General features: G+C 46.4%; 1 protein-coding gene across 2 annotated transcripts; it reads right to left on the bottom strand.

The window, feature by feature from the left end:
* Nucleotides 1-278: 278 nt before the first annotated feature.
* LOC124698063 lies at nucleotides 279-9,996 on the bottom strand. 2 transcript variants are annotated; one of them, XM_047230588.1, is made up of 4 exons: nucleotides 9,711-9,996; nucleotides 9,257-9,491; nucleotides 8,936-9,146; nucleotides 279-650 (listed from the first exon to the last, which is right to left on the bottom strand). In XM_047230588.1, exons 1-4 carry the CDS (start codon nucleotides 9,914-9,916, stop codon nucleotides 496-498), a joined length of 807 nt encoding a protein of 268 aa, XP_047086544.1. In that variant the 5' UTR covers nucleotides 9,917-9,996; the 3' UTR covers nucleotides 279-495. The 2 variants fall into 2 exon arrangements, with proteins under 2 accessions (XP_047086544.1, XP_047086545.1); XM_047230589.1 differs by lacking the exon at nucleotides 279-650 and adding an exon at nucleotides 6,174-6,558.
* Between the last annotated feature and the right edge of the window lie 722 nt (nucleotides 9,997-10,718).

The raw sequence follows: 10,718 nt of genomic DNA on the forward strand, positions 1-10,718 counted from the left end.
CTTTGAACGTTTTTGTAATCGGATTTTCTTCAAATCTATTTTTTTTTAGAAAGAAAATCAATAGAAAGAAAAACGGAGAAGACCTTTTGTTGGGCGGCAAGGCCGGCCCAACACGGAGGCGCATGGGGGAACCCTGCGTGCGTGCGCTACTCCCGCACTCACACAGGGTATAGCCGTATAGGGAAACCCACGAAACATAACCCCACCGAACAAACCAAAATATGGGCTGGCCCGCCGCAATAGGTTCGATGGCCTATAAGGTTGCCCAAAGCGATGTGTTTTACCTTATAATTTAAAATGTGGATAAAAACCTTTGTCATGACAATCAGACAATTTAAAGCATCTTTACATAAAAAAGAATTCTACTGCCTACAGATACCAATATATATGCTGCAACATGTAGCTGTTAAATTCTTAATACACCTAAAGAAAACCATCAGACAAGAAAGCATACAATCAAACATTAACTGTTTATTACTCCTCAGATATCTCAAACTAATCGTAGATAAAATGTCCCATATGACCGGCCTGGTAGGTGCTGCTCCCTCGAGGATGCTTCACATAATCATAACAGGCATAGCAATTCTCTGTATCCAATGCATCACCAACTAACAGAATATCATCCGGACTATAAACATGCCTCAAACCACCTGAAACAGAGCAATCATTCCTCAAATCTTTGTGAACACTAATTATACAAAATAAAATACTAAAAATGAATATAAGCTCTTCCATATGCTTCTGCAGTATGCCAATTGTGTAGTAAATGGTGATACTCAACCAATTCATTGTCAACCGAAGAAGCTTAACAAAGTCGGACATCGTTATTTTCTACCAGACAACGTTGAAAGACTCTCAATACTAGTATGAGAAAAGTATCATCAGGGGTTGGAAAATGAGTCGAATTCCATTTATGGTACTTGTCAGTTCTAAGTCCTATATATGTCGAACTAACATGTTTCAGTTCATAAGGGTTATTAAAGAATGGATTTTACACAAGGGCTTTTGGTTATACCCATGAATTATCTTTTTCTAGACAGAAATATTTTTCTACAGAAAGAATGATATTTTTAGAAGATATTACTCCCTCCTTCGGATTTAATTAACACGGGGAGAGAAGATGAATGAGCTAACCATGGTGACAATTGAAGTCAATTAAATCCGAACAGAGGAAGTAGTTCTCATTTACACTAAAAGAAAAAAAAACTGGCACAATTGTTCAGTACAATCCTTTTCAGCAATGAGTTCAGGTGTAAAAACCAACGGTGTAGATGTGTTGCAAGCAAACATTCCTACAGGTGCGCATAAAAACATATCTATCTATACTATTGAATTGAATTGAAAACGGATAGCGATGGTGCATGGTGGATCATCTCTTTTGCGTTTTATGTTATCTGGAACCTCAACTCACACGCACAATGAACACACACACAAGAAACAGAGGTTTTGCGTCCCGCACAACTTGCGACCTTTTCTGGTTTCTATTCCTCTTCTTATTCTCAGAAATACAACTGACTAGTAAAACTTAACTTAGGATCAGACACCGAGCCAACTGGGTAGTGGCATCCCACTACCGCTCAAGTCCATCACCCCTAAAACCTCGCTGCATCTTCTGGATCGTGTCCATCCTCACGAGCATCCAATGCAGTGACTAGACTAAGTCTAAACAACGGTAAGTAACTAACTGAATCTAGCATCTAGCAACAGCAGTGTACAGGCACACGCTAACTGAATATTATTTGCAACAAGGAAAAGCAACTAGACAATGTAAGCTGCACTGAATTATCTAACAATCTCCCCTTAAGGCAAATGCAGCTTACCTACTTAACCTCGAACACCTTGATCTTCCAACGAAGTACCTGAAACCAAACACGTCCTAGTGCCTTGGTGAAGATATCCGTGAGCTGTTCATCGGTGCCAATGAAGTCAACAGTCACAGTTTCATCTTCGATGAACTCTCTAATGAAATGATAGCGCACCTCGATCTGTTTGCTTCTGTCGTGAAACACAGGATTCTTGCACAGTTGAATCGCAGACATGTTGTCCACGCACAGCTCGGTGATGAGAGGCAGATGACCAAGCCAAACACCCTGGCAGGCTGCAGTAGCAGCAGCAATGTACTCTGACCACAGAGAGACTCCCTTTATTTCTGGACTGCCAAGCAACAGGAAAAATTCCCATAGAAGAACAGAGTGCCTGTCGTGCTCTTTCTGTCCTTCAAACTCGCACCCTGTGGTGCAGTGGTGTAGATGCAGCCATAGTCGATGGTGCCGGCAATGTAACGGAGCAGGTGCTTGAAAGCACTCATGTGCTCTGTGGTGGGCGCCTCCATGTAACGGCTCACCATGCCCACGGCAACAGGCCATGCAAGTACCAGATAACGTAGGTTGCCAACAATGCTTCGATAGAGCGTTGCATTGACCATGGTTTTAAAGGCGTGGCGTCCAAGCGCCCCCCCTCTGGCTTAGAAAAACGGCCGCCTTAGGCACCTAGGCGTCCACTCAGAGCGCCCCCGTGCTTTAGGACGCCTTAACGCCTTTAAAACCATGGCATTGACAGCAGGATTCTTGCTCTTCTTCGACAGCTTTAACCGAGGCTCCATTGGGACATGAGTGCGGTTGCAATCCGCCATGCCTGCCTTCTCCAGCAGCTCGGTGGTGAAGGAGCTCTGCCTTAGGGTGATCCGGCCTGGCTGCTGACTGACCTCGATGCCCAAGTACATGCACAACACGCCCAGGTCACTCATCTTCAAGCGCTGACACATCTCTTCCTTGAAGGCAGAAATGGCGGTGAGACTAGCTCCGGTGACGATCAGGTCATCGACATAGAGCACCTTCTCGTCCCCTTCTCGCACATAGACTGCGTGCTTTGACTTGCTGCGTGCGAACCCAAGTGACACCAAGACGGCATCCAACTTGGTGTTCCACGACACAAGACCTTGCTGGAGTTGACGCCGTCGACGAACCCAGGCGGCTGGCAGATGTGCACCTCCACGCCGAGCTCGCCGTTCACGAAGGTCGTCTTGAGGTCCATGTGGTGCACCTCCCATTTGAACTGAGCGGCGACGGCGATGCGAGCAGGAGGCGCACCGAGTCCAGGCACGCAACCATAGCAAAAATCTCGTCGAAGTCAATCCCCGGCCGCTCCACATATCCTTTGGCGACGAGCCTGGCCTTGTGCTTCAGGATGTTGCTGGCAGCGTCACCCTTCAGCTTGTACACCCACTTGACGGCGATCTTCCCCGCCGGAAGATCGGCGAGAGACCAAGTATGGTTCTCCTCGATCAAGTCGTGCTCATCGCACAACGCCTACAGCCACGCCTTGTCGCCTTCAGCCTCCGCGAACGACTTGGGCTCGCCGGAGGGAGCGAGGAGCAGCCGCTCCGCCCGCCCAGGGTTCTTTGCATCAATCAGGTCGAGGATGGGGCTATAGCGGATGGCATCACTCGGGTCAACCCCTGCGTCCAGGCTTTCTTCTCCTCCGTCACTTGAAGGCGAGATGAAGCGTACGACCCTCTCAAGTGGTGGCGACGTGGGCCGGCCCACCGAAACTAGCCCAGGACTGGAGAACTAGCAGCCTATCCTGGTGACTCGACAGCTCCACTTTCCCCTTCTCTTAATTTCTCCCCAGCTGCTGGAGATGGCGGAGTCATCGTCCAGCTCTCAACTGATCTGCCGTCGAGCTCCCCCACTTCCAGCCTTCTCCTTCGTCGAAGATGACGTACGTCGAAGATGACATCGCGGGAGACGTGGATGTGCTTCTTCACCGGATCATAGAGCCTGTAAGCCTTGCTCCCAGGTCCCAGGCTCATATCCGAGCATCATCATCGGATGGGAACGGTCATCAAGCTTCTTGATGCCTCGCCGCGTCTCCTTGGTGTAGGCTCTGCAGCCGAAGACGCGGAGGAAGTGGACGATATGCTTTGTACCGTGCCAGCCCTCGTACGGAGTCATGCCGTCCAAGCTTCTCGTCGCCGATCTGTTGAGGACGAAGACCGCGGTGAGTGTTGCTTACCCCCAGAACTCTGCCGGCACACTTATGGTTTTTAGCATGCATCGAGTAGTGCCGATGACGGTCTGGTTTCGCTGCTCCACCACCCCGTTCTGCTGCGGCGAGTAGGGAGCGGTGCGGTGGCGCTTGATGCCACGGTCAGGGCACCACTCCGCGAACTCCGACGCGATAAATTCTCGCGTCAGTACGGAGGACACGCAGCAGCCGCCTTGACTCCAGCTCAGCCTCAGCCTGAAAACGACAAATCACCGATGCAGCCTCATCCTTCGTCTTCAGAAGATGGAGCCACATGTACATGATGCTGTCGTGATGGGGTCGCACAAGTCACCGTGAACCAGCTCTTTAGTTGCGCGGTACTTGGCAGCAATGGGGAAAGGAGCATGGCTGTGCTTGCCAACGAGGCATGCCTCGCAGAGCTGCTGGACATGGCTGACGACGGGAAGGCCGCGCACCATGCATGTCTTCGCCATCTTCTCCAGGCTGATGAAGCTCTAAGTGTGCGAAGCGTGAGTGCCATCGCCACGCATCGTAATGAGCGGTGCGCGGACAGGCATACAGGCTGCACTATCTGATGAACAATGTACAGACAATTCCTCGTTCGAGGTACCTTGGCAATTAGTGCCTTGCAAGGTCCTTGGTGCCTTGTCGTTGTCGTGCGCCGTCATGAAGCCGTGCTCGACACGGGTGGGGTACCCAAGTTCGTCCAGCGCGTCCCAGAGAGCAGGCGGGTGCATCTCAGGCGGCGTGGAATGGAGCAGCGCCGCCAAGGCCTGCTTGTCCTTGGGCCGAGGGACATCATCATCCTAGATCGCGTCCCAGAGAGACGCAGCCATCATGTTTACCTCCATCACCATAGCCCAGTTGATGTAGTCTCCTCGCTTCAGTATCAGGAACGAGAGGCTCTTGTCGCCGCCGTTGCTGACGGTCTCACGCACCACCTGCTGCTGGACCACGATCTCCCCGCCGTCCGAGCCCCTCCTCGTCCTGCTCCGCCCACAACTAGGGGAGTGCGCGCGCCTTGGACCTCCCCGCGGCGACTTGGACGCGGATGGCGACTTCGATGCGGACGGCGTCCTGGAGCCGGAGGCCTTTCACATTTGGAGGAAGCGGCACCAGAGGAAGAGTCCCAACCATGATCTCGCTACCAAGTGTTATCGGGAACCTCAACTCAGACGCACGATGAACACACACAGGAGAGACAGAGGTTTTGCGTCCGCGCACAACTTGAGACCTTTCCTAGTTTCTATTCCTCTTCTTATTCTCAGGATTACAACTAACTCCTAAAACTTAGTATCAGAGACCGAGCCAACTGGGTAGTGCCACTGCCATCCCACTACCGCCCAAGTCCATCACCCTTAAAACCTCACTGCATCTTCTGGATCGTGTCCATCCCCACGAGCATCCAATGCAGTGACTAGACTATGTCTAAACAACGGTAAGTAACTACCTGAATCTAGCTACTGCCAGTCACCTAACTGAATATTATTTGCAACAAGGAAAAGCAACTAGACAATGTAAGCTGCATTATCTAACATTTTAGCCACTCAGAAATTTTGAAATGAACCCACAGACCTGACTTAATCCTTTCTAAGTTGTTTTGCACTCGCCATTTGGAGGTCGTTTTGCTCTCGCAATCTGGGGGCACACCGGTGAACGAAGTGTATGGCCCTTGCCATTTAGGACCCGAAGCCGAAGCCGGCAAAGGGGAAGGTCAAGACAGCGCCGAACCCGGAAATGAAACCGACACGGCTGGTCTGCTGTCGGCACACAGGGAAGCAGCCACCGCGAGGCGCGGCCTGCTGGTGACAAAGCAGCTCGTGGTGGGGATCTCCTCAGCAGCGTCGAGCTCGAGCGGCTGCCTGGGGAAGCCGGCGGTGTGGCAGCTAGGATCCTGAGGCAGCACAGGGAGGCGGCGCGCCTTAAGTATCACTTGACAGCATCAACCCAAGGAATCAGGCCGTGAATCCGTTCTTATCTGCGATGTCCCAAACTATATAGAAAGAAGCACAATAACAGTTGGTGTAGATCTAACTGAACTAAAGCCAAACAGCCTTCGCACTATTTAGTTCTTCCTTTTCTAGAGAACTACTTACACTACTGTCTGAACTACAGTTACAGGCATGGCGATAGAGGTGACAGTCCTCAGTGAAATCTCAAATAGTATTAGGTTACAACTGCTATGCTGTACATGAGTCAACTGTACTGCACGTGGAGAAAAACTTTGGGCATTGGGGTCCAAAATGAGTTCGTGTTGAATCAGGTATTGTTATAAGACATTTTGAGATGCAACTCTACTCATTTCCCTGCACATTCGTTGTCTCAGGTATTGTTCTTGGCATGAAAGTAGATAGTGTGCAACGGATTTGGTGCACAGAAATGAGTAGAGTTGCATCTTGCATCTCAAAATTTCTGAAGTATGAACTAAAAGTTTGCATCTCCCACATTGAAGAAAGACAAGCTTTTCCACTTTGTTGTAGCAGATAATTTAATTTCCGTTTCCACTGCATATTATTGTTGATGGATGCAAACTGAAGTAATCTCTTTTTCCTATAAAAAAAATACTATTATGTTAGTAACCTGTGACCGACGGGGAAAGGAATGCATGCAGTGAACTAGTCTCCGATGCACTACTTTGCTCTCTTGTGGTAAAAGGTTGGAAGACTTGTCAGTTAAGTATATGCCTAATATGGATATTTGTAGTCATTACTCTATTTGGCGAAAAATATACTTTGGCTGTGGATGCCGTGTACTAGTACAAATGTGCTGTCCAAATATCTGTACATGTTTCAGTTTGTGAAGAATCTTAAAAATATTTGTATACGGATGGTTGGTAGCGCATAAAGTCTACATACAAGGCATAGTCAGTGATGACTCAAAATGGTACTTTGTTGACAACATGTTCCTAACGGCAGTCACTGAAGTCAGCCTGTGCATTCCCGGGTTGAACTGGTTACTGCTGGTTCCTGAAACACTGAGGTGATTTGCTGGTCCGGTGCGGGTTGGTTGGATGGTTTAATTGGTTTCACACCGTTTGACTGCTCAGAGAGAAAAGGACCAAGTCAATGGGAGGGGATACAGTGACGTCGGTGAATTCGTCTACGAATACGCACAGGCTTCCCAGCGCTCGTGGCAACGGCACAAGAGTACAGCCGCTGCTCCCTCATATGGCCACCACGCCGTTCGAGTGGAATTACAGAGTACAGCCGCTGCTCCCCATGTTGGTGCACATATGCTGGAGAATTGTGTGTGCGGGTTGGATGGTTTCGGTGGGTCGAGACCGTCTCAAACCAGCTACTAGTTTTCTACTCGCGGGTTAGAAACCGGAAACCTGCAAAACCAAAATAAACTGTTTCTCTGGTGTGGTGCAGGTTGGTCTCTTGGTTTAGCCGGTTTGCCACCAAACTGTGAACGGGCTGACACTGAAGACTGATGTGTGTGTACATATATTTTCCTAACTCTGAGAATAATTTTGTTGCGGGTTGGATAAAATAATTGGCTATGAATGAATGTGATACCCAAATGAACAAGTGCTTCTACCCCTTGTCAATATGGCAACTTAATGGCTCTATGCAGGGTTTGGACGGCTCTATTCATATGAGGTTAGACCTAATGGATCTGTCTGGTGTATTCAGGATGACAATGCTGCTGAAAGTTTGATATCAGGCAACCAAACAACCATGGAGAAATGGCATGGCCAAATATACCAGTGGTGCTGCAGTAGGAGAGGCCTGGTACCGTAGAGTAGACGTGTCTACGTGTTTCTGTTTTTACTCAATTTTGGGAGTTCAAGTTAGGTTTCATATTCTGGAGTGTTATAGTCTGTCAATGGCTAACCTTCAGTTAGTATACATTTTCCTACCACCTTCTGCAGGATTTTCAAATTTCAGGAACTAATAGAACTAAGTTCTTTTACTGAAGCAGCATTGTTCTCTTTTAATGCCTTTATGTTAGAAGAGTATCTAACAACCTAGTAACCTACATACACAAAAAAATGGCTCAACTGCAATCAACAAGAGATCATCCATTCATTTGCTAGAAAAAACAAGACATCCAATTGTTTTGGCTTCGAGTCTAAACGTACTCATTGCAACCAATAGAGAAATAGCGCAAATTTGAAGATGAATATTGAGCATCAGAAACTTCTGGAAGATATTGTCCAAAATGATTAAATGTGCTAACAAAAGTATCATGAAACAAACAATTTATAGAGATGAATCATACTCCATCCGTCTAAAAATAGGTGTCTCACTTTTGTCTAGATATGAATGTATCTAGATGCATTTTAGGTAGAGATACATCCGTATCTAGATAAAGTTGAGACACCTATGTTTAGACGGTGGGAGTATTTAATGTCATGAAGTTTAATGTAATAGAACATTCCAAGAGTGAAAATATACCAATATCTTGAACTCCAATAGAAATAAATCTGGTTACATCTTTCTTTTCATTTTTTCTCTACATGCGTTAAAAAGCATCTCAAGAAACATCAAGTTACGTGCACATACCCACATGTCAGTCAGGCAACCAGTGGCCAAACAGTAAAATCATGATACACACAGTAGCATCCATAAGCTTTTTCCCAATTATAAATGTTAAAACTTGCGGTTTTCATGTTGCATACCCAGCGACCTAGCAGGTCCAATTACATATGACACAAACCAAAGAGGTGCATCAACACAAAACATAGGCACTGGCATATATAACTGCACATCGATCTTAAACCCCAAGATTAAAAAAAAAAGATAAGAAGTGTGACATTAACAAAGTATTCCCTCCGCCCCACAATACAAGACGTTTGGGCAAGCTATTTTATATTGTGGGATGGAGGGAGTACCATATAATGAAGGATAATATCATAATAGATATATAATACATAATAGCAGGTAAACAACATGCAGCAAATAGCAATGATAGTTGATCTTACCAAGAGCTTCAGGCCCAATGATATGACATGCAGTTACAATGTCACAATCAATAAGAGGATCGTAAGGAAGTAACAGCTCTGCAAAGAAGATCTCCTCAGCCTTGGTTTCCAAGTTTTGTGCTTTGAAGTTCATATGGATATAGTAGCCTGCTTCGTCGATAATGTTCATGAACTGTTTGAGATTGACATCCACGGGCGTGTAACGGTCAACCTTACAAAATGGAATATTTTTTTAATGAACAGTCAGTGAGCATCATTAATGCTTAACCTGATCAAGTGAAATTAGTGGAAACAGCAGGAAAAAGACAAGAGCTTACGCACAGGATGTTTCTCATGGTAATACTCTAATGCCTGGCTGGCCTTGATCATGTATTCTCTACGTGCATTGTCTATCCGTTGCTGCTCAGTGGATGGTGAGATTGGTGGAGACGGTATCTCCCAATCAATATCTGGCTGATACTCTGGAGAAACTGGATACTGCTGATCACTAATGTATCCCTTCTGGGTATTCACTTCATCATCTTTCTGAATTTTTCCCTTCCGGGAGGCATGTTTCCTGCGTGTTCAAATAGATGTGTAATTATTCAATACAGCAAAAATTTCCATGTGACAGTGAAAATTCGCCTACAAATTGAAGCTTCAGCGCACACTCTATTTTGCGGGACGAGAAAGAATTCGGCAGCATTGGAGGAGATTCGCCGCAACTGATACGGTTATAGGTAGGATTTGATGGAAGAAGGGGTAAAACAAACTAAACAGAAGAGGGCCAGCTTACGCCGTGCGATAGGTATTCTTAGCCTTGGAGGAGATAGCGGCGGCAGCGCGCCTCTTGGCCCTCGTATGCACGGGTAGGAGCGAGAAGATGACCCTCCCCCGCAGGCGCTCGCTCCATCGTTTCTTGGGCGCCGATTTGGAACAGCCTGATCCTTCATCACATGTGGTGACCGTAACCCTCGCAACCGTCTTGGATGACCGCACCATCGCCGACGAATCGCCGGGGATGGCTGATTGGGTCGAGGGATGAGGATTTTTTTTGCCTTTCCAAAGATAGCGATATAGGTCGGTGGCGGCGGAAACGGTAGTTCTATTTATTAGACGGTCCGGGCCTGATTGGATACGGGTCAAATAAATAAAAGATCGGCGCCTGGGACTGCATGGCCCAGCCGCAGGGGGGTGATATACACCGACCTGGTCGGTGCGGTGCACCCACCCCCACACCCTCCCCAGCCTGTGGGCCGGCCCAGTAATGTTTTTTTTTCATTTCTGTTTTTTTTTGCGTTCGATTTTAAATTCGTTCAAAATTTGGAAATCGTCCATAGTTTAAAAATTGTTCAGAATTAAAATTTTGTTCCAATTTCGAAATTCGTTCAAATTTTAAAAATCGTTTGAAATTTTAAATTTGTTCAAATTTCAAAATTCTTCCAAAATTTGGAAATTCGTTCAAGATGAAAAATTTGTTCAAATTTTGAAATTCGTTCAAAATTTAAAATTTGTTCAAATTTAAAAATTCGTTCAAGATTAAAAATTTGTTCAAATTTTATCATACTTAAACATTTTTCAAATTTGATAATTTCGAAAAATATTTTTAAACAGAAAAAAACGAGAGAACAAAAAAGAAACACTGAAAAAGAAAACAAAAAACAAAAAAAGAAAAAAGAAAAAAGAAAAAAAATAGAAAACAGAAAACAGAAAACAGGAAAGGAAAGGAAAAGAAAACGAAGAAAAACAATAAAAATCGCCTAACCGGGCCGGCCCACACCGCGCGCGGGAGTGTGCGGCGCGG

This window comes from Lolium rigidum, chromosome 3 (genome assembly GCF_022539505.1).
Source record: "Lolium rigidum isolate FL_2022 chromosome 3, APGP_CSIRO_Lrig_0.1, whole genome shotgun sequence".
NCBI classification, from domain to species: domain Eukaryota; kingdom Viridiplantae; phylum Streptophyta; class Magnoliopsida; order Poales; family Poaceae; genus Lolium; species Lolium rigidum.

Bases quoted from the DNA above. Each gene is read 5' to 3' on its own strand.
- LOC124698063 (XM_047230588.1), bottom strand. From the start codon at position 9,916: ATGGTGCGGTCATCCAAGACGGTTGCGAGGGTTACGGTCACCACATGT. The intron at 9,492-9,710 runs GTAAGCTGGCCC...TTGAACACGCAG, and splicing joins AAGAATACCTATCGCACGGC to GAAACATGCCTCCCGGAAGG. The intron at 9,147-9,256 runs GTGCGTAAGCTC...CCATTTTGTAAG, and splicing joins ATTACCATGAGAAACATCCT to GTTGACCGTTACACGCCCGT.